Genomic DNA, 24,938 nt, shown 5'->3' with positions numbered 1-24,938 from the left:
AACTCATTGTAATCTCATTGCAGTATCTCCCGGAGAGCTTTCTACCTGAGCGTGTGGTCGAGAAATGAAAGGTGAAGACTGTAGCTCAATATGTGACGGCGACGCGAGGCTCCCTAGGGGCAAGTACATGCTGGGCAAACGGAGCCTCTCTCATCAGAACACATCTGAAGTGTGTGTGTGAAAGAGAGACAGGAGACAGGAGAGGCAGGATTGACTGCGACTTTCCATCAGGATAAAATTGAAGCTATTCCATGCTACTGTATGGTATCATGCAAGACGAGAGAAAATCAACATTTGGGAGGCTTCTGTGGGATTGGAAGTTTCTGTAGGAGGGTGCAGATTGAGGTTCTTTTTATTTTATGCTTTTGGTATAAAAGAGTGCAATATGTTGGGTTGGTGTTAAATTCTCTTGATAGATCTGTAGCAGTCTTTTTGCTTGCCAAGTATGAGTAGGAGGATCAATAGACTGTGGATTAGGAAGGCATGCATATGAGCCTTTTTCTGCTGAGAAAACCTGAATGCAGTTGGTTTTATGGCCTCCTCAGAACCAGAGATAGTTCAAAATGGCGGCAGATCAAACACACTATGTCGCTGCATCTTTAAAATTCCTTTTTCACGCTATATGTATCATCTTTGTCTGCAGGTCTCATCCGACTGCAGGAGCTGATCAAGGCACCGTCACGATACAACATTCGTTTGAAGATTCGACAGCTGCCCACAGAGACCAAGGATGCCAAGCCACTTCTGAAAGAGATGAAGAAGGCAAAGGAGTTCCATGTCATTTTTGATTGTGGGCACGAGATGGCTGCCTGGATACTGAAACAGGTATGGTACTACCTTAATGAGCCATGATAGTTTATTAGTTTCAACAACCAAACTTGGGTAACTATTCACTTTTAATTTCGATATGTAAACAGTTACAGAAGTGAAGCTGATGCAGCAGAACATTTGTCAATTTATCATATTGCTCTGTGAATTTAATTAAAAGTAAATTAACTACAGCCACCAAATTTACATAATTTACACTCAGTACTAACAGTTCATTCCATATGTATATGTACTAAAACAAAAACCTCATATTCTTTGCCTTTATTACTTTCTCTCTTTTAACACTGGTGCAAATGACTTAGATACAGTCTTGCCCCGTGCATCTTTAATCTCTTAGCAGAATATTAGATCTCTACTACTGAGCCGTCAAAATGGATGCTCTCCATTGCACAATAAAGGTTTTTTAATTAGAAATTCTAATTCTGCTCACAGGCATGTTAAATTCATTTAACTGAAGCACATTATTCATGAGAAATGTGGGGGTCTTATTGAACTGAAGTCTTCTCACAAGCATATTGCACTGTTTTCAATTCTCTATCCAGTCTTGTGTCTACGAGAAACAACAAGAATGATTATTTATTGATGGGTAATACTTTGTAGGCTCAATGAAACATATACTGTATATCAACAGCTTAATTCAGTTCCACTTTCAGCAAACTCATGAAGACTGCCAGCTTAAATTCTGTGTGTAAATTGTTCTCCGATAATTGCAACTCTTCCTTGTATTCAATGTGACCACACATGGTGTTTTCTTGATAGTAAAGACTCCTAATGGTGTGCTCAATAACAAGAGAAGTATTTATAGATTTTTTTCTCCCATTTTTTAGATCGGTACTTCTTTTGTGATAATGAAATCTAAGTTTCAGTTTGATAATAATTCAATAAATCTATTATTATTATATCATTTCAAAATGTTCAAAATGAGACACACCCATCATATTTTATAGTGGGGAACCTTTTTTCTCTCTGCTGCTTTCTTGGTCAGGAAAGATATTTCAGGGTGACTATACAGGTTAAATAAAAGCTAAATGAAGAGTGAGGGAATAGAGTAATAAGCTCGTTAAGCTATTAATCTTCAATTTTTTAGTTACTGCCCACTGTTCTTTTCTCCCTGTAGGCCCTGGCCATGGGTATGATGACAGAGTACTACCATTATATTTTTACTACCCTGGTGAGTAAGCTGGCACTTCTTTTTTATGTGACAATTCACAACAATTCAATTATGAACTATGTTGTTTATTAGAATGTTTGGCACTTTACTATCTACTTAATGAGGTGTGTGGGTTTTTCTTCCAGGATTATAGTAATGCAAATATTCACCTGGTTTTACTTGTTGCAAGGCAAAATTCATCCATCTGTCTGAGTGCCTGATAGCAGGTTTTGCTTCTTCTCTGAGAATAATATTAAATATGATTCAAACAGCAGCCAGTTCAAGTAAAAAAGTCTTATCATTTTCATTTTTGTAAAGAGTTTTAGCGCTAACTACAACCTGACTTGAGCTGATAGACACAGTTGGCCTTGAAAAGCTGACTCATTGCCATATAGATGATTAGAAATATACTCTTTGAATGTTAGTCTCAGTCGAGAATTTTTAATTTCAGTTTATTTTCTAAATTCTGCACTGACCTTTTTACCCCAGCTGGCCATCCAAAACTCTGAGAGCAGGAAACAAAAGCAGTTGGATATATTTTATTCTGACTCTGACTGTATTTGAAGTTCTCCAAAGTTCTTTGATCTAGCCACTACAAAGATTGCCTGCTACGCTCCAGATGAAAAGCAGCACATCTTCGCTGAGCCCAGAGAACAGAAGACTGAGACTAGCTCAGATAATAGCCCTGAGCAGATGAGACTATTACCCATTTGGTCCATTATAGCCATAACAAACAAATGGCATGCTGTGTTATTTGGAGCACAATTGGAAAGGCTGAGGGAAAGGTTGGAGAAAACTGACCTGAAAAAGACATTTACCAGTGCACAGGACATGTAACTATCCCTGGTGCATCCACATAAGAACCTGGCTAGATGAAAGGGGAGTGAGTGACAGCAGGTATGTCATTGGGAAAGGAAAGAGAATGGTAATAGACCCGTTTCAGCAGCATACTGCTGCTTGTCGGAGAGGAAACATGGCTACTTTAACATCAGCCAGTGTTTGGCAGGTTAGATGCCTCTGTGCTGGCCGGAGCTGCTGTATACTGGTACCAAGCCATCCTTGCTGCTTTCAGAATAGGGCACACCCATTCTGCATCCATCACCTGCTGTTGCTCTGTCAACTGTGTTGTTGCGTCCCAGAGACATCTGCCTGGTGAGATGCCAGACATGCTGTATGCAGGACAATCGGATTGTCCTTTCACTTCCACATGATAGATGGCAGTCCACCAAAAGCCTGCCTGTAACCTTGAAAGCCTTGCCTTAATCAAGGCTACTGCCTCAGCATGAGATGAAATAACCGCTGACAGACCTTCAACTGCTGTCTTCTGCTCTCATTTCTTTTGCTTGAAGGATATGGCCGTGATTTTCTATAGCTTTCTTATTGCCAATAAATGTCGTGTGCAGAGCCAAACCAACTTGTTCCTTCTTACAACTTTTGTGTGGTGATGCAAAGCTTGATATATCTTATTCCTTTTTTAAGTAGACTACCAAAAACTTTTTGCATTTACATAGAACCTAGCCTATTGTGTTACATATGTACAACAACAAGCTAGCAAAGCTCTGTAAATGGCATCACCTTCTTGCACATGTGCAGTGACCGAACGACTTTCCAGAGACTGGAAACGTGATCATGGTCTTTGGAGCCATTTCTTAACAAATCGACATGCCCAAACTCAACGGTTTGGTTCATTGACATTTGGATAGACACACAATACTTGTAATTAGATACATTTATCGTTGGTTTGGTTCTGCACATGTGATCAGCCATATACTTTAAAGTGCTCCTCAAATGATAATATTATGTTAAATACTTCTAGGACCTTTTTGCCCTGGACATGGAGCCGTATCGTTACAGTGGAGTCAACATGACGGGGTTCCGCATCCTCAACACAGAAAATTCTCAGGTGTCGTCAATCATCGAGAAGTGGTCAATGGAGCGGCTACAAGCCCCGCCCAAACCCGACTCAGGCCTGCTGGATGGATTCATGACGGTAGGCTTAAACCTTTAATGCTGCTTAAGTAATGCGTATGTTATGCTGTTCATGCAAAAACATGCTTATAGCTATACTTCATTCCTATATGCCCAAGTGACCAAATCAATTGAAAGCCATATTTAATTTAATGGCACCTTTGGGGATTTTATGCTGCAGCCATTTGAGTTCATATAGAATGATCTTTATGAAGGTATGTGACGGTAGATTAAACAAATCAATGCTGTGACGTATTTAGAGGAAAATGAGCGAGCACTAGTTGTCAATCACATGTTTCATGGTGCAGGGCTTTTGGGGTGGGAACAGGATCAGCATGAACGTCCTTAGTGTGGAGCTTTTGGGATGGTGCTTCTGGGTCTAAATGCTCAGTAATGAGCTGGTGTGAATGGTAATAGCCGTTTATCTGCCCTCCTGCCTCTCACTACTCTCCTCTGGGAGCGTGGCCAAAATATGACAATCTGTCAGTGTTCATGCAGAGAGAGGGAGCAAATTGGATGGAAATTATGGCCTTGGTTTTTTAGGATGCCATCCAAAAAAGCGTGGGATAAGGTGATTTGAAAGTGAAAAAGCGAACGGAGCTCGTCATGGACATTCAAGGTCCCTCTCTGGGTCTGTTGTTGTAAACAGCCAATTTACTCCACCACCCTCACAACACATTTCTCACAGACAAACACCTTTTTCCCCCCTTCTTTTAACTGGTGTTTCTTCCTCTTGGCAGATTTGGCAGGAGACCCAAAATAAAAAATCTGACATATGTAATGAAATAAGTGTTTTTACATCAAAGACTTAAAGCAAAGCCTTTGAATTGGACACGGTGCGTGGTTTCTATTAGTACGGTCATGAAATCATCGAATTTGAAAATAGCAATTTCCAGGCCTGGAGAAGTCTTGGAAAAATAAATAAACACAGATCATTTTGGAAGAGTCATGGAAATTTGCTTCAAAAACACCTTTTATAATAGAGTATATGTGGTTGAGTTAAGACTGACCGAGAAAAATCTATATTGGTTAAACAGTACTTTTAATGTTCGAGCAGATCTGTCACATCACTTGATGTTATGCTGTACTCTACAGGGGGTGACGTCAAACTCGGACCTGAGTTGCAGCTTGTGCTTTGACGAGATGTAAATTTGAGCAATATCAGGAAAATGCTACTTTAATGATGTCTGGCTTCACTAAGCCTTGTTTTTCCAATGTTATTTTGTGATTGTAATTTTTATGGTGTATAGTGCGATCATTCAGGAAGAAGTGAAAGTATTACTTCAGGCTATAGCACGTGTTTATTTCATCATCCTTCTTTCTAATGTCTGAGTGCACTGTGAAAATCTTTTTTTAATAAATATTGTAATGATAATAGTCTAAAATTATGTGAAAATTCATAGTCTTTAGTCAAATAACATACTTTTTTTTGGGGGGGGGGGGGGTTACCCCATACCCCATACCCCATACCCCATACCCCTGTAAGCAACCACATGCACTAGGGCAGACTGATAATGGATTTACAGCAGAAGCCTCCCTGAATCAACTCAGGTCTTCCAGAACATTTGAGAGAGGCAGAGAAAAGAGATTTAGATGACTGCAAGAAACTCTTTATCACACTCCCCGAGAAGTTGCTGAAAAAGGCTCCAGTACATCACACATTAGTGAGAAGCATGCCGTGCCACAGAGACACATGGCTGAATCTAAGGAACTGTGTGCAAGTCAAATGAAAATAATGTTGCACATACTTTATAATAAAGTAATATCATAATCATAATAATTATTATAAAAATCATAATTATATTATTCACATAAAAAGACAGAAAGTAACATGTACATAAGATAGAAAATAAAACCCACTTGATAATACTTGATATTCTCAGAGAGCTTAGAGAGTTTTATCATGCAGTGGCTCTTCAGGCTAAATTCAGGGAATTTGACCGTAAACAGATGGAATGGACACCCTACTGTTTGACACAATGTGGACAAGACCATCATTTCAGAGTGCGGGATGTGGTGAAGATTCTACTTGTCTTGTCTAATGGACAGGCCAGTGTGGAGAGAGGATTTCCTTTTAACAAAGAACTGACTGTGGAGAATCAGAAGAAGAGATTTCTGGTGGCTCAGAGGCTCACTGCTGACCATGTCAGGTATGTAAGGGGCATAACCAAGGCAGAGATCACAGAAGCTCCCTTCAGCAGCAGGAGCTAGGCTGCCTGGATGAAGAGAGAAGAAAGAACAACAAGCTGTTGACTCGAAGAGAAAGGCCCTCACAGATGAGCATGATCATTTGAAAAAGAAGAAGGCTAGGACGGAGGCTGATATTTGTGCCCTTGCGAAATTGGCGGATGAATACAGTGAGAAAGAAGAAGCTACAAGCAAACTAACCTTCATCATCAAATCCAACAGTTTCTGTCAAACTACAAAAGAAAGAAAGTATCTCTGCTGCATGTTGATGAGAAGCTTTCAGTAATGGAAAAATAATAAATTCAAACAGGGAAGATTGTCTTTGGTTAAAGCTGAATTTGGTCAATTGTAAAAAAGGGGAGAGGACACAGTTGGTTTGAAATCTTCTTGGCTACAAAATCTTGTATTCCAAAAGACAGTTTATTTCTAACACTGCTGACACAACATAATTTCCTTCCTGTCGTTTATGTTAATTAAAGGTACATAAAATAGTTCTCAGGGTGCCACATCTTACTTGTGTGCCACTGTGACTTAGATACATTCATATTTGTTTCAAGCCATATAACTTATTGATTTTAGTTAAGATATACTGTGATACATTTTGAGATGGATTCTTGTTCTTTTCACTCCGTTCCTTTCATTTTTCATGTGTACACAGATGTTTCAGAGACTGTATGGTTCATTGAAATGTATTGGTAAAAATGTGAAAATGTATGAACTCTCAGTCATAACCTTAATTCACTCTTCAAGGAGATAAAAAAAAATGAAAACACATGAAATCAGGTTAGAATTTTTTTTTTTTTTTTTTAATGTATGTAATGCAGTTTACTGCAATATCTGGCCAGAAACACACAGCCATTACTGCTGTAAATATAGAAATATCATATTTAATTTACTTCAAGAAAAGGCATGTGCATCCCTTTTCCCATGCTACACTTGTGTGTTTTATACTGTACTGTTATATATATGCAAAAAGATTAATGCAATGCACAGAGAGGTTAGATCACATGATTTTTTTCCCCCCTCCACCGGAAATTAATGAATATTAGTCGGGAATGTTGAATTGATTAATTAGCATTGCATGAATCATTTTGTCAGATCCTATACTATGTATTGACATATCTCAGTGGACTAGAACCGCCGTTAAATAATAAATAATACGTCCAAAGCTCACGCAAGCTTGGCGTAAAGTACTTCATTAGAGTGCACTATTTATAAATCTCAGCTCTGATGTGTTTTATTCTTCAGTGTTCCACCCTAAGAGGATTTCTTATAAAGAGTGAATGAAGAGATATGTGCATGAATATAAAAATATTGTCATTTTAATGGTATAATAAAGCCGTCATGGAGAAACTGTTTTGCTGGTGATTAAAAAATAGCCTGCATCTACATTTAAATATATGGGTTAAAATGATATTTGTTTTCTCTGCAACTCAAATGTGTTTAATTGATTTATCTGACAGACATTTATGCTGCAGCGCTCTGGGCTTGAAGGGTATCATTAAATTAAAGTGAGGGAAAGCTGCAGCAGCCTGTGTGTGACTTTCTACCCCTGACCCTCCCTCTAGCCTTTACCACCCCCCCCCCCCATCTATCTCTCTCATACCTTGTTCTTATTCTCTGCAACACAGAAGCCTAGCTGGGCTCCGAGCTTGTTTGTGCTTGGTGACCAGGCAACAGTTGAGTAGCGATGGTTACCAGGACAACGCTGTCCATGTCACCTTGTGATTTCATGAAGGATTGATTGACTGAGATGGGAGGAGGAAGAGGAGGAGGAGGGTAGGGAAGGTGAGATGGTGGTGGCAGGAGGGGGGTTGATGAGGAGGAGGAGGAAGAGATGGGGGTAGGGATGTTACAAGCGTTGAGAGAACTATGCAGTGTTTTCTCACGCCACTAGGCTCGCATTAATGCAGGGTGGTGTATAATCACGGTGACACTTTGTGCCTTGGGTGAGGCCGAGTGTTTTCTCAGGGATGGATGCATAATGAGAAGTTGCTCCTCGGCCCAGGCAGGCTCGCAGGCACAAACCAACTTGGCCTCTGCCTCTTAACTCTGTTTGTCAGGGTATCAGAGGTATCACTGACATGAATGGATGCTTAATAAGAGCAGGGATTCAAATTAGTCCAGTTCATTTGTGTGTGGCTGTGCAAGCGTGGGTAATTTCATCCTCGTTTGTGTTGAATCTTTAACCAAACCCCAAGAGAAAAGGAAATTATCACCCTCCATCGTCAATATAGACAGATAGACAGACAGATAGATAGATGTTGTATCTAATCTTAATTATTTTGTCCCATTTAAGTATAATTGTAGCCTACAGCTAATACGATATTTAGTTTTAATGCTTTGTTGTAATTTGGATTCTTTTAAGTCCCTGTTCACTGAGCTAAGTATATGCTTGGATTTAATTGAGAGAGAAAGAAAGAAAAAAACAGTTTCCCAGTTGTGCTGAGATTTTTTTTTTTTACATCTGCATCATTTCATTTATGTCTACATTTCATTGAGCTGTAATTACTACAACAGAGGGCTGGATGTTCTCCAGTGTCATTGACAAAATTGGAAATTTGGTGTAATAGCTCCTAATGATAGCTCTTTTATTAATACAGAGCAGTTGTTGGAGTAAAATGTATGACATAATGAAACTGCTCCCTTACACCACATGGGACACTTTAAAAAGCATGTTAGAGTCAGGCAGGATAAATACAACACAAGTAATACTTTTAATCTACTTGAAATGTGACAGGTTTTTTTACTTTCCATCAGCAGCTATTGCTAAAAAAATATCCTTGAGCAAGACACTTACCTTGGAATCAGCAAGAGGACATGCATGCTCAGCAAACTTCCCCAGGATATTGCAAATAAAAGTGATTTGGAAAAAAAAACAGTAGTCCCTAACATAGGACTGTAAATTGCTTTTTGTCCTCCCTCTAAAAAGCTGTACAGTCATAAAAACAATGTGTTTGGCTGCACATAGAAGGCTAGTTTTGGTGACATACAGATGATAAAGGAAGTAAAAGTTGAGCTTATTTTCCTTAAGTTTTTCATAATATAAAGTATTGTATATTAATGGTCTGCATGTTTTAGAAATATCTATTCAATGTAGTTGCATTGTTTAATTGCTTCTATAGGGACAATATACCATGAGCTACTTTGCACTTGGCAGTCCCTTTTCTAAAATACATATGGAGGTCCTCAAAACTTCACAGTACGTACAGTACATTAAAGCACAGAACTCAACAACTCAAGAACAATGCACAAATACAAATAATAATACAGTATAACTATTATAAAATGACAGGCACCACATCACTCATGGCTACATGACTGATCCATCTTTAAAAACTGTTTTAGTCTAAGTTGAAACTGAGGACAGTCATGATCCATTTACAGAAGGTGTTAAAGGCAGTCTGTTTTTCCTCCATGAGATATAAATTGCGTATATACACACGCATGAGGGATTCATAGGAAATGATTTATGCACATACTGTGCCCCATTTCACCAAATTTGCAATACGCAATCAATTTCCTCTCCTGTTAATTGTGACACATTTGACTAATCAAAGCAGGGCCCATACCTGCAATCCATATCTGAGCATGTGAAAACCCTGCACCACTCACAGATTTATCTGCAATTTGTAAGAGACCATCGTTTGTGAGGCGCTGCCACCATTTGCAGTCGGTGCTTGCAAATTGCTTTTGTGAAACGGCAACCGGGGCATTATTCTGGTGACAAAATCGGGAACATGTGTGCATTTTAAATCATGACAATGACAGTTCAGTTCACCTCATCATTATACTTCTATATTAAAACAGCAAAACACAATGAATCCTCTCAGCCCTATCCACCCCAAGTGTGCTTGCTGCACCCATTGGTTGTTATGCGTGTCCTTTTAAACTAAGATCTGTATTATTCAAACACATTTGCTGTTACTGATCAGTCACTACAGGTATTCCCTTGTCAGGAACAAAGCATACTATCAATTTAATGTATGTTTTTCTCAATGTTACTGTAGCAACATTTAGATACTATGTAGACAGAGAGAAGGAGAGCAGGGTTGCAGATAAATGTTCAATACTGGGATGCAGAGACAGAAAGTGGCAGAGAGAGGAGGAGAAAACCTGGAGAAAACAGACACCTCATGTTATTAATGAGCATTGCCTGGGAGCAGAGTGGGAGCCGCCCACACAGTGTGAGCAGGGCAGATGAACCTGCGAGGTAGCACTCTGGTTAGAAGGTGCTTTACCAGGCATGTTTACATACAAGTGTGTTTGTACTGTACTGCATGTAAGTGTGAAACACACTGAGCCCATACTGTAAGGTGTCTGATTCAGTCCTCCTCTGTAGGGGAGAACCTGGCTCTGTTTTGGCCTCTTGGGTCCATGGTTGGATAGCACATGGCTGTCTGGAAACTGACAAAGGAGAGAGAATACAGCACATGATTCCCTCTCCCTGTGAGCTTCATTCATACAACATTTCAACCAAATGAGGGCCCTCAGTGTGTTCCCCAGCCAGCATGATATTGAATAGGGAACATACAGTATATTGTATGAATCACTACACAAATAGAATTTACTGGAAATGAGTTTTAGCATTTGGGGACACTTTTTATTTGTTCAAAACTAATTTGAGTTTTTACCCTGCAGCTTAAATAAGTTCCATACTGCGCTGGATGTGCTGACAAGAAATATCCACAGAGAGTAATATTGTGCAGCCATAGGTGCATCGCCCAACTGATACATCAGCACAGCCAATATTATCAGCCAGTGTTCGCTTATCATGTTTTACCAGAATGCATGCTATGATAACTAACAAGAAATCACATTTCAGAAATGCTAAATATATGGTCACTTAGGAACAGAGTCACCATTACAGTGTGTGCTGCGGAAAACCCAAAAATAAAATGCTCTTAATTCTTCAGTGACAGGACATAGATCATCCAGAAATGTGCAAAAGCATATTAGACAATATACTGCATTTATAATAGATTTTTTGTCAGTACTGCACTTAATCAATTAGCTACAAATCAAGTGTCATCACAACACCTATTTATTTGCAGCTATACAGAATATCACATTGCTTGGATGTTATATTTGGTTAAAGGACAGAATAGCTCCACGCAGGTTCACAGGTTGGTTGCATCCATTACAGCAATGTGATCTCCCTCCCTCTGATCACAGTTGGCAGAGGAGAGAGCCTTTTAAAGACAGCAACTGTGGAGAGCAGACACTCGATGCCCTGTGCCGGGCACCACCAGCTGGGCTTGGCACAGCATCAACATTATTAGCACCAATGCTCCCTTGGTCCATAGAAGCCTTTTGTGAGTGAGAACAGGCAGAGGAAAAGAGAGATGGTGAGGAGGTATATAAAAAAGAATGATTTAGATTTTTCTTCCTCTAAAATATTTTACTTTAATGTCTCATGTATCAATTGACATTTTAATGAGCTAAACTAAAAGATCAATTGAGGAAGAGGAGAAGATGAACAATACAATACATTAAAAACTCAAAACACCAACAAAAAGATTCCCTAGCAACATCCACCTACAAGTCAGATAACATGCACACAAGACATTCCTCGACAGTAATGCAAGCAGGCGCCTCCTGATGTTATATAGGACCATAAAAGCTGGTGCAATCAGCAACTACAACCATCATCAGATCACTATCATACAATCAGCCCCTGGAGGCCAATGCAGGCAGCAGGGGAGTATGTGTCATGGTCACAATTGTGCTCAGGGATATTGGCTGGCCTTGAGATCTCTTGGCAGGCTATCATCCCTTGAGTGGCCGGCACACCTACCCACCCACCTGGACACACATACACACACATATTGTATAGCATGTATATATTATAAAGATGCAATATGTCAGCAATAGTGGAAAAGCAGTTAAGTCATATACTACTGTACACAGACATAAAAGCGAGATCGTAGACCATAGATTTACACAGGAATGAGGACAAAAAGAGATATCCATTAATATACTAGTAGTGTTAGAAATTACATTTACTCAGCCACAGTAGGTCAGTGCATTTCTGAGTTTATAAAGATAGAATATACCTCCACTCCACAGGATTTTTTACACAACTACATTCATTGGACAGTTTGCAGATCAAAGTTTTAAAAAACAATAATGAGCATATCATGTTATAAAGAACATTTACAACTCCAACAATGTATGAAATAACTAGATTAAGCTACACCTAGACCAGCTGCAACTTTAAAATGCCACTTACTGTTCACTGTAGTCAAGATCTCATCCAAATGTGCTTATAATGTAAGTGATGGTGGACAAAATCTACAGTCCTGGTTTTGAGCAAAAATGTATTTGATAAAAAAAGACTTCAACTATCTGAGTTACTCAAAAAAAAGTTGATATCTACAATAGTTAGTCTTTTTTGTAAAATAAATTCCCTCTTTGTGTCTCAACACACAGTGTTTTCCTTATCAGCTGAAGTGGAAGGATAGTAACAGAAGGAGAAAGGAATCTGTCTCTTAAGACAGTAAAAAGAGTTTGATTTGACTAACTGTAGCTAGCTAGCTGTAGCTTCGTATTAGCTTCAAATAAACTTTGAAATACATCTCTTAGCAGAAGGGAGTTTTTGGATTTTGGTCCCCATCACTCACATTGTAAGCACATTATGAAGAGATCTTTAAATGGCCACTATGAACAAGAAGAAGGATAATAGCAAGAAAAACAAGTGTCTGTGTTCATTTGGACATCTGACTATTGATTAGAAGAACCTTGGAAAATGGTGAATCTATTCTTTAATGAATTACATTCTGCTTTCACACTCTAAGTAGTGCTTCTCATGACAAGTAAACCCATCTTCAGGTTTACTTATTTTTGATACTTGAACACATTTTGATGTTAATAATAGTGGAATGTGCAAAAAACATGTTTCTTTTAGCACATGGGGAAAAAAATGTGTCGTGGGCAACTTATACTGTGACGGTATAACTGTTATGATTATTTATTGTAATTGCCTCGTGTATATTATGTGTAATTTAATTACTTTTCTTTTAGGAATTGTACCGGTAACATCTGGCAGGGGGGACAGCCAATGGAAATCAGCCCTTGGCTGCAATTGGGTGCATTTATGTTTTTAGTTCTCTGAAAATGTTTAATGATGTACATTGTCCCTGTGGCAAAATAAATCAACTCATTTTTTAAAAAGGAATCCATGCTGCATGGTCCTGTATTGTCATGCAGTATCAGCTTACACTAAATAAAAGGTGTTGGTAGAACACACTTTTGGAATTGATTGTATCATCCTGCCCAGGAATTCTAAGGAGACACTTGCAAAATGCCTACCGTTTACCAGCTACCCAGATGTAATTAACACTGCCTGTGTAGTTTACACTATGAATCAAGTGTGGACTCCCTCCACCCTCAAGTCCTCTCTCTCCCACTGTGAAGGACTGTTTAGCCCTTTTCTCCTCCTCCACTCTTTGAGTCCAAGTCTAACTTGAAGTTGTGTCAGATGATATCTAATTCTTAAGAGACTGACCATTTCATTGCAACCCATATTTTGGCTTATTTTCAAGTGGTTTAGATAGTAAGAGCTTTGTTACTCTGGACATTTTGGAGAGTGAAGCTGATGAACTGAGAGGAGGAAAAACCTGTGAAGTGAGCACCTACTAGCCTCTTCAGCTAAACCTGGCTGGAGGCTGATTAAATTTGAGAAAAGGCCATCATGTTAAACAGTCACTTAATCAGATGTAGGTTAGGCAGCGTGATGCTAATTAGGGTGAACTCGAAGTGGACAGTGCTGCCAACAGCATGCTGTTCCCTCAAGGGTCTGCTGGGACACCACTGTTGTCAGGATTGTACTCCTCTATTGTCAGACTTAATAAAAATTATTATCATATTTGATTTTTCTCGTGTGCACACATTTACAGCAACCTTTTTTTACTGCTTTTGCTTTGACCCAAAATCAGACAAATCTTTATGAGGATAAATGTGCTGGTCTGCAGTTGTTTCTGGCAACAGCAGCAGTGGTTTGCTTGAATAAACAGAAGAGGGACTACAGTAGGTAGTTATTATGAGCAGTCTTTGCATGTTTGTGCATGTTTGAACTGTTTCTGCTACAGGGACAAAGAATGAATGAGAACGAGAAGTTATTAATTCACTTATTCATTCAAGTATAGTAATTGAAACAAAAAGATCATGTAGAAATTGATCATGTAAGTTCATACAGTAGTGTTGGTATTGTCAATGTTAAAGCATCTGTCAAGGCTGATAATTTGATGAGAATACATGAATGTTAAATCATTATCTATAGACATACCATAAGGTCAAAAAGTCTGAGAGCATTTTCCTATTCACTTTCTCATTCATTCACTTGAATGGAAAAGTGGTCTCAGACTTTCTGACCCTACTGTACATCAAAAAGAGTTATGCTTACCCTCACCACTCCCTCGGGACACTCTCTTTTAAACCAACTCTGCAGTGTAGTCTTTCATCCCCCCTTTTAAGTGTGCTTAAATCTACAATAAAACCATGAATGTGCTTTCACATAAATCCAACTCTATCAATGGATCCGTTACCCAGGGCTCCTCGTCGGAAGAAGCCAGTCTTACTTCCCTGTGACAAAAACCTCATTTAAAAAAAATTGCAACAAGGCCGCTCTGTTGCCTCACCATGTGGAAATGCAATGTGAGAAAGGGATTAAACCTCCAACGCACAAAAGAGAAAGAGAAAAATGACAGTGACGGCAGTGGCAAAGCCCCCCGTATACCCACACTCTGTGCAACGCTCACGCACAGCTCAGTGAAATACTGTAGAGAGAGAGCAAGCGGAGAAGGTGGAGAGAAGACACTGAAAGGAAGACAAAGAAGATGAAAGGGAAGAAGCGATAGTTGTGAAGGAAGGAGGGACAGGGGCAGCACATAGGCGGTCAGAAAGAAAGAGACGAAGAGAGACAGTGGAAAACTTGAAGACAGGGAGAGAGATGGCACATTGAGCCACAGTCACCCCGAGGCTTTTTCCCACCAAAATGATCTCACACTGCCTGTTCTCTTCTCTCTGCTAGGAAAGCCTGAAACAGCCATAATATGCCTCATAAATCACATACGTCAAATTTCAGTGTTTTTCAACCCTCGTCTTTTCATTTCCTTTCCACAAATGAAAGTTTGCACAAATCTCAATACACTAACTCATTTTTGTGGTTCACAGTCTAAGTGTAGCAAATCAATGCCACAAATGCATCTCACATTTTACAATTCAATTTTATTACTACAAAAGGAAACATTTTTACATGGAGTACATACATAAACACAAAGGAGGAGTAAGGACACAAGACATGTCTGTCTATTCAATATGAGGCTGGAGGCAGCAGATGGTTAGCTTAGCTTAGCATGAACACTGGAGCTGGCCAGTCAAAATCTGCAGCCATCAGCACCTCTAAAGCCCATTATTTAAGTGTTTATCCATTTCACTGTTTGTGCAGATATAACATGTTAATTATTGAGCTTCCAAGATGTTTGAAAGTGGTCAGTTTAACACGGTTCCATATGATATTCCAAATCTTTTGAGAGACAGTGATCTATTCCTACGAAGATTTCAAGTCCATATCTCTGTCTAGACCCCTTGAACATGCTCCACAAAATCCTGGTAAACTTTTCATCAGAGCCAGGCCTGCTGTACTAAATTCTCTGTAGGTGTTTTATCCAGTCACTATTTAAAGACAGGCAGGAAAGCAAACTCCAATTTCCAAAGTCTTTCAGCCATAACCATTTTGAACATAAGAGTTTTCTGTACATGTGTCATCATCATTGTAATTGATATGACTTGAAGTATTAAGGAGCCTCATTCATTAGCGGGGAAGGTTCCGTTTTGTCAATGCAAGAAGCTCACCAGCTGCTCTTTAGCTTACGCTGTTTTTTGACGAAGTTGAAATTCATCACTAATTATGTACAGACATTTCTGACAAGTCCCTCGTGGGAATTTCATCAGTGCTGATAAAGTAAGTGCAAGCAGTCATAATGTCACTCTAAATAAAGTAGAAATTCTAAATCTTGGTGTGTGTTTTTTTTTTTTTTTTTTTTTACAGAAAACACAACTTGACTAGTGAAGATTTAATTGCTGAAAATCATAAATTTCAAACTGCAGTGTAATTCATCTGACAAGCTGTGCTTGTAACTCAAATACTTGCACCAACTGTGCAGCGAAACGACACAAACACATACAAACTATGGAATGAAATGAATAATTACCCCACTCTTCAATCAAATCATCCAACCCCATGGGTTTGTGTGTGATGTGAGGGCAGAGTGACTCCAGCTCCTAGAAGACAATGAGCCTCCTTCTCTCCCGCTGACATTGTGACACTGCTGCTGATGGCAATGCTGCCGGTTTGTGTGTGTTTGTGTGTCTTAGTGCATGTGTGCACATATTTGTTTGTGTGTGCTGTTGCTGTGTGGCTGGCAGCTGCAGCCCAGTGATGCATGGTGAATAACAGGTCAGTGCTAATCTCATTAGGGCTAATCAGATGTATATGATATGTATAAACAGTAGAGTTCCACTGTACACAAGAAGCCGCAGTACACGTCCATCACCAGGCTGATAACAGTGTGTGTGTATGTGTGTGTGTGTTTACAATAATGCTGGGAAGAGGGTGACTGATTGAGAAGAGGTGAAAAGAGAAAGAGAGATGTCGTTTTTCTGGGTGCTGCATTATCCCAGGAATTATGGAATTATGCAGGTGGAGAGCTGATGTGAATACTGATTCAGGGAAAAGGAATACATTTGTGTAAATACCCACAAACACATAGACATAAATAAAGCAGCTAGCTCGGAGTTTGCGGTTCACCTGCTCTAAATGAGAAAACTACTGTACATGCACCTATGACAAATGAGGCATGCCTCTGGGAAACTTGCAAGTTGAGATTTGTGTGTGTGTGTGTGTACACATCTTGTTAATTGGCTCGTGCATACGTGCTTTAATATTTGTTTGCTCTTCACGTATCATGTTTATGAGTAAATGCACAGATGAACTAAGAAATCAAGGGTTGGAAAGGAAGGTGTGAGGTGTGAAAAAATGTGTGCTATTAAATATAGAATAAAGTGTGTGGACTATGGAAGCAGAGGAGATCATGTGATTTCAGATAGTGACGTGGGTGTTTTGAGTGAGAGAGAGAGAAAGGCAGAGAGAGGTAGGAAAGAGAAGGCAACAAAGGTTTTGGACATCTTGTTTGAAAACTCTGTCCTCTCTTTTGTCTGATTGTCTCGGGGGTATGAGATTGGTTTCATTTAAAGCACTTAAAACACCCCACGGGACCAGTGCTTGGCCCTGAAATAAATATCAAGATCGCTCTTGGATTGTTTTTAAATTGAATGCAATCTGCCAGAGCTGTAAGCCATCATTTCACATTCTTTTCCCCTTGATCTTTCTTTCCTCCACTTGATGCCAGCGTCTTTGTGTTTCCATCACAAAGGGATTTCAGGAAAGGCAGGAGATCTTTGCCATATAAATAATTTGAGCCTGACAATATCTGATATATATCGTGGCAATCGAAAGTTAAAAGATGGAGGAAATATTTCTAGGAATGGTTGTTAAGTCTGAGGAAAAGCTAATAAAATTACATAAATCATTCAAACAAGAAAGCTTATGGGGGATGGAGTGGAGTAGTTTGGCCTCACACACGGCAGCACACATGGCAGCACACACACTGTTCATAATGTAAAACATCTAATAAAAACCTTTTTTCTAATAAACTGAATCATTTGCAGCCAAATCAATCTTTATGTTATGATAAACCAATTAGATAAAAAGGATCTATATTTTGTTATCACTCTACAAAACTATTATTGTAGCATGTTGTAAGAGATTTTCAAAATTTTAAGAGAAGGAACTATAGTTTATAGCTTCCAGCCCCCAATCAGCCAGCTTTGAGATAATTATGGAATGAACCTTAAATGACCTGAACGCCTGGATCTTTTCTGCAATTATACATTTATTGTTGTAGGAAATGCACACCAAAAATCGGAGGTGTATTCTTAAAATCCTTTTTCTCCTCAAAGCATATGAAATATCTGGCACAGGGTGATATAATCCCACCCTTTCTCTGTGCACATTCTCAGTCAGTTTCCTGTCAAGTTTTAATACCTTGACACAAATGGAAATAGAAAATATTTTCATGACAAACTATCTTCAAATTATTTCTTATCTCTGTGGCAGAAAAGTACTAGAATAAACAGCTTGATATGGAAGTTCTTTGTGTTGCATATTAAGTAGAAACAAAACAGCGCGACACTTTCACATCAAACATTTCTTGAAGTGAACGATACAAGTTACATTTGATTATTGTCAACAAATCCCATAAAAAGATCAAACTACTAACACGTCCAAAAACTATTAAAAACACAGCGATGATGAGCCACACTGTTACACTGGGTGACATGTCTTTCATTACAATCCACATGAGCACGGAAGTTTATTCTGAGTCAGTCCTTCTGCTGTAAACACCCACCAGTGTAAGAAATGTAGATTAATATGCAGCTGAAAATAACCCCTAACAAATGCACAATTTACGCCTGTTTGAATAACCTTTGCTAAAAACCTTCAGTGCGTATTTCTATTGGTACTTAAGCAGCCTTTTTAAACAAGTAGACTGTATTTTTCTTACCAGAGGGTTTGAGGCTCAGTGCCACAGACAGACTGGTTGGAAAAGAAGGAGACAGATAGACAACAATAGCTCTAGTCTCTTCAGAGGATTTGTTAACAATAAGAAAAATTTAAAAAACATTAGCCATATCCTTCAGGAATTGTTAATCCTGGACGAATATACAGTAAGTATATAAGTACAGTCCATTTAGTCCATTAAGAAATGCCATCAATTATCCGTCACACATCAAGGTTGTGCTAAAATATCCGGTTCTATCTTCTACCATGTCATCAGTCAACATGTTTTTCACAGAATATATTTCTAATGGTTTACTTGAAGATACTATATCCACTGTAGTTTGACCTAAATGAATAAGGAACTGCAGATGGGGGGAAAAAATGATGTGATATTGATCAATTTTGGGAGGAGAATGTCGAGACTGTGGGAGGAAAGTTACAATGTCATAAGCAAAACTGACGTGAAGTTAGTGATTTGGAGGGGGGGGGGGGGTTCAACCATGGCACAGTCACACTAAAATCAATCCAAGAATGAATTTTTTCGAATAAATGAATTCAGAATGAATCAGTTTCTATTGAAATGGAACGCAGTAGACTGAAACTGAATGTGATTATTGCAACTTTTCTCAAATCAGAGTGAGCTGCACCCAGAGCAAAAAATGCAAACAAGCTTTCAATCCAACTGCATGTCTCTGTATTTAGTTAGTTACACAATAATCCAATGATTGCAAATGATGAACTTTCCCTTTAGTGGAGAAAATAGTGTTTGGATATTGACTGTGTGCAAAAGTCTTCCCCTCGACTCAAGAAATGGATTACCAAAATGACAGACTCTCTCCTAATCAGCATTTGCCATGAATACCACACACACACACACATACACACACACACACACACACACACACACAGACACACACACAGACAAGCATACATGGATTCACACACTGCCTGCACTGGGAGAGCAGATATGCCACGAGCTGTTCTATTTCCCAGGGAAGCTGTAGGGATGAAAGAGTGCAGAGATGGGTCTCCCATCCTCTGATCTGCAGCTGCCTTTGACACCAGCAGTCACCAACTCCAAAAAGCACAGAAAAACCCAAGTACAAGCTAAAAAAGTGACAATCTGCCCACCGCCACAACCTCACATAAACTCCCTTCCCTCCTCTGCAGCTTGAATTTCTTCTTTAATTTCTGTTGGAAGTAAGATGTGATGTATTCCTTTAATTGACCTGCCATCATAAATAAAGGTTGAATAAATTGTACATGAAGGATAATTTTAGCTCCTCCCCAGACCCTTCATGTACTCTTTTGCTCCCACATGGATGGCATGGGTGCTCCATTTTGCATATAGGGACAACATAGGGAACTGAAATGAACTGCGGCTTATAGGACTCCCACTGTGCGCCTAGCTCTACCGAAGCCCAGCTCATTCTCTCTGACAGCCAGCACATCTGCAAAGACCCTATAGCTGCGGATACTTTGTGGTCTCAAAGTCGTTTTTCATTCGCCCCCTCGCAGGTTGGTCATCCAGGACTTGTCAAATAAGATCATCACAGTTTATTTCAGCTTCAGTGGGACCATGGAAAGAGGATCTGAGCTGAGCTGTAATGTGTTGACCTGGGTAAACATAGAGTGTCTCAAACTGTGTGGACAGTCAGCATGAAAGGAATTCATGTGTGGCGAGCAGAGTGGTAAAGATAAATCTAAGCATGCCAGTGTGAGAAATTTCATTTCAAGAATTTACTCCCTTTGAGGATTTATTACTGGGGTTATATGAATGGCTATCGTGCACTTTTCAATGCAATTCACCATGAGTCCTAGCTATGTGTTATGTGCTTAGCATGTTAACAAAGTCTGCCAGTCAGAGTTGTCCCGTCTGCACTGGTGCCTGTTTTGCGTTCCTTGTGTCTCTGGGGAACAGGCACACCCATCAGGAATCATTAGTCTTCACAGTGACAGGCCTGCCTTCCACTGAGAGACTCTCCCTGGCGGAGCTTTCTCATTGCCTCAGACAGTGTTTGGGTATTTTTACTAACAGGCTGAGACACTGTGCCATTTGTGCAGGGCATTTCTTGCTGGCATTACTCCTAATTTATGTTCTCTTGTCCTGACTAAAGAGTAAGTCAAGTCACCTGAGACTCACACACAATTTCTTATGTTCCTACTCAGGTGAGTGAGCAAATGGGTGAATGAAAGGTCATGTGGACAGATGTATTGGCAGGTGTTAATAAAAAGGTCTAATCATATAACCTCCCTTTTTGCAGACGGACGCAGCGCTGATGTATGATGCCGTGCATGTGGTGGCAGTGGCCGTGCAGCAGTCGCAGCAAATCACGGTCAGCTCTCTGCAGTGTAATCGCCACAAGCCGTGGCGCTTCGGTGGGCGTTTCATCAGCCTCATCAAAGAGGTACAGGGCCACCGCAGCTATTACTGTGCATCATGTCCTGACTTCAGATCCTGGAATCTGCTGAACATTGTAACTTTGTTGTGTTACACTGATCAGTACAATCACCTGTGTTTGTAAGGATTTGGCTTGTAAATCACTGTAATGCTTTCTGTGAACTTCATTGAACGCTATGAGTACAGCTTGTAGAGCAACTATCTTTCATCATTGTCTTTCTCTTTTAGAAAACGATGACCATTATAAAACCCATATAAACATCTCAAACAACTTTATGGCTTCATTTTAACAATCTCAATAATCTTCATGAATTTATAATCTAAATAATAAGTGCATTATCCGCAGTAACTACATGCTTTTTGTGATGTTTCATTCCCTTTCTCGTACATCCCCTCCATGCATATCTCTGTCCGTGTTTATATCAAAGCCTCTGCGTGTCTCCTTAACTCTAGTCAGGGTCAGCCATTTGCTTTGTTCTACAAAGCTCTTTCATTCTGTGGATCGTATCATTGCAGGTAATTTTCAGAATGAGCCATTGTAGTAGCTGGCGTTTCCTCCCCCTCCTGTGTCTGCTATCGCTCTCCATGCCCGTCTGTTCCTCCAATGGCTTTGAAGTGAAACTTCAAGCACAATGAACCACATGCATAATGAACTCTTACCTGTCAAACCTGCTTCTATTCTGGCTGCTTTATTGTTTCGTGTTATGTTGTTGCAATAGACAGTGAGGGGAGAGCCAGATGGAATTCATAATTGCAAAAGAAAAAGTTTGGCGGTTAGAGGTTGAACGGATATTGTTGAGAAAGACGAAACCTTGAGGTTAATGGAATGACTGTGCAGAGAGCTTAGGATTTATTTATTATTAATATTATTGTTATTATTATTATTAATATTATTATTATATTTGTGTCTGTAGGCTCACTGGGATGGTTTGACGGGACGGGTTCTTTTCAATAAGAGCAATGGACTAAGAACAGATTTTGACCTGGATGTCATCAGTCTGAAGGAGGAGGGACTGGAAAAGGTGCGTCACTGATTCAAACCTGATACACTGTCCCTGGAGTCTCAAATAAAACAGAAAATGTGGTCTTGGTTTGTCAGTAGATTACAAATGTGATACAAACTTGACACTGAATTGCTTCAACAGATTGGAACATGGGATCCTCCCAGCGGTCTGAACATGACAGAGTCTCATAAAAGCAAGACGTCCAACATCACCGACTCTCTGGCTAACAAATCCCTTCGTGTATCAACGATACTGGTAGACATGAGCAAATCAAACCACAAGCAGCACACACACACAGTCACAGAGATTAATGATATACATGAGCAGTAAATACAGACACATAAAAAGAGCTAAATATCTTCAGAATACATAACATTTTCTCCCTGTACAGGAGGAGCCATATGTGATGTTTAAGAAGTCAGACAAGCCTCTGTATGGGAACGACCGTTTTGAGGGCTTCTGTATCGACCTGCTGAGGGAGCTCTCCGGCATCCTGGGCTTCCGCTATGAGGTGCGATTAGTGGAAGATGGGAGGTACGGCGCACTTGATGAGGGTACGGGCCAGTGGAACGGCATGGTGCGGGAGCTCATGGACCATGTAAGTCAATAGTCAAAAAAGTTATGTAAAAAATATGCACATTCATCTTAAAGCAAAGTAAAAACAATTCCTGCATTTTTTCACAGCATTATCTTTTTTTTTTTTAACCTAATGATTACTGTTTTTGTTCTGTGTGCAGTGGCTTAATTATGGTTGTGACATGAAGGCTATAATTTGCAATATGTATCTAAATATCTGTCTAGGTTTTAGAAGATTTACAGTAAAAAAAAATGTGTCAGCTTCTTTCAAAGCAAATCTTCTATTTTCCAGTATCTAATTAAATTTCCTTGATTCCAGGGCAGCAACCTGACTTATTCCTAGGGGCTAACTTCCATTTTTAGAACATTCGTGAAAGATGATTAAAATTGGAAACAGATTGAAATATTCTTAATGCATTGTTATATTTCACACTTTTGAGATAAAGGATTTATGTAAGAAGCCTTATATACACCAGGAATCATTGACTGTGTGTTTATACCATTTATACAGTGGTAGTTTATAAGTTAGCATGAATAGCCACCTAACAAAGCAAAGAGTGCCACCTTCAGAATCCCAAACTTTTCATCAGAAAAAGAGGGGAAAGAGACTGTGATACTGCCCTTCACTTTGATGAATAACTTATTTCTTGGAGAAGCTATGCAAAAATGTTTCACCACAAGCTCTCAGCACCAAAGAAGGCTAATCTTACATTCAGCAAGGACACAGGGTTAATTCGTTACAGCTTAATCTAATCCGAAGATTGTTGCCTTGGCGACTCACCTTTGACACCACATAAGAAGGATCAGACATATAACCTGCAATTTCCATAAAAACTCAGCAGCCAACCTGCTAATCTAGCTGAACTAATGACCCTGATTATTTTCTCTTCTCCATCACAGCTCTTCCTCCTGCACATACAGACCTGGCCAGCTGTCGACAGAAATCAGATGTTAATTTGATTTGTTGTAGTGCGGTACCTCAGCTTTTTTTATTGATGGACTCAAACACCTAACCCCCACTCCACTTTGTCCCTTTTATCTAATTGCAGAAAGCAGACCTGGCAGTAGCTCCTCTGGCCATCACCTACGTCAGAGAGAAGGTCATTGACTTCTCCAAGCCCTTCATGACGCTGGGTATAAGTATCCTGTACCGCAAGCCCAACGGCACCAACCCAGGGGTCTTCTCCTTCCTCAACCCCCTCTCGCCCGATATCTGGATGTATATTCTGCTGGCTTGCTTGGGTGTCAGTTGTGTGCTGTTTGTCATAGCCAGGTAACATGTCAACCCTCCCTCTATCGCTTCCCTCACTCCTTCCTTCCCTACCTGTTAGCCTGCTTCCACTAACATGCAGCAGTTGCTCCCTCTGGGCCTGAAGAGGGTAATTTATTTGCTGAAAACCATCAAACTGTGACTGGTGAAAAAAGCACTCCAGCAAGAGGCAGCGCATGCCTCCTTATTCTTAAATGACCTCAGTGATGTAGATATGCTCTACAACAAAAGAATATCAAATCTAAATACATTACCTCAGAGGACCATACCAGTGTTTTTGCATATTTTCTTATTCTTTACACTAGTGTTCATCTACAATGTTCATCTGCAATTTTATGTAGTCGTCCCAGTAATACTTGTTATTAAAGTGTACTAAAGTTACATAGCACATGACATGGTTAAACTACGTTTGAGTCAAAAAAGGGTGGTATAATTGCAGCTGCAAAAACAATACTTAAACAATACTCCACTCATATGTCAATATTGGTTTGATTTGAAAGAGAGCTTATTCTTTTATTCTAATTATAACTATTGTAATGATCTGTTAACCAGCTCTGCTCTTTCATCTGTTTCTATCTGTGGCTGTTTCTGTTTTTTTCACTCTGCATTTTGTCAGAGTGATGTTTATTTGGGGTGCTTTAACTGTGCACTCTCCCTCATGCCTCTATGCGCCTATTTTTCTGCCTCTTTCCCGGTCGCTGCAGTGGAAATTGTAAATAAAGGTTTTGACAGCATTTTGGGTGCAAATTCAGGAGGCTTATCTCCACCTGGTTACTGCAGTTACAGTCAAATCCAGCGCACCTGCAGAACAGCCACCCCACACTAAACCAATATAACAGCTCCATGAATCATACGTTTTACCTGCAAGACTCCTGCTTTAAAGCTGTTATTCATTGTTTGTGATGTGAAAATGTCAGAGAAATAAAAAAAGC

At 39.6% G+C, this 24,938-nt stretch overlaps 1 protein-coding gene across 1 annotated transcript in view; it reads left to right on the top strand.

Moving 5' to 3' along the window:
- Positions 1 to 24,938, top strand: part of LOC128377465 (glutamate receptor ionotropic, kainate 2-like) — a 62,333-nt gene that overhangs the window by 24,533 nt on the left and 12,862 nt on the right. The window contains 8 exon segments of the mRNA XM_053337417.1: positions 644 to 825; positions 1,946 to 1,999; positions 3,795 to 3,968; positions 21,020 to 21,163; positions 22,071 to 22,178; positions 22,302 to 22,415; positions 22,552 to 22,758; positions 23,786 to 24,009. Coding sequence (XP_053193392.1) covers positions 644 to 825; positions 1,946 to 1,999; positions 3,795 to 3,968; positions 21,020 to 21,163; positions 22,071 to 22,178; positions 22,302 to 22,415; positions 22,552 to 22,758; positions 23,786 to 24,009 — 1,207 coding nt within the window.

This window comes from Scomber japonicus, chromosome 17 (genome assembly GCF_027409825.1).
Source record: "Scomber japonicus isolate fScoJap1 chromosome 17, fScoJap1.pri, whole genome shotgun sequence".
Lineage (NCBI taxonomy): Eukaryota > Metazoa > Chordata > Actinopteri > Scombriformes > Scombridae > Scomber > Scomber japonicus.
The sequence above is the reverse complement of the archived record's forward strand: the minus strand, read 5'-3'. Positions and strand labels throughout refer to the sequence as shown.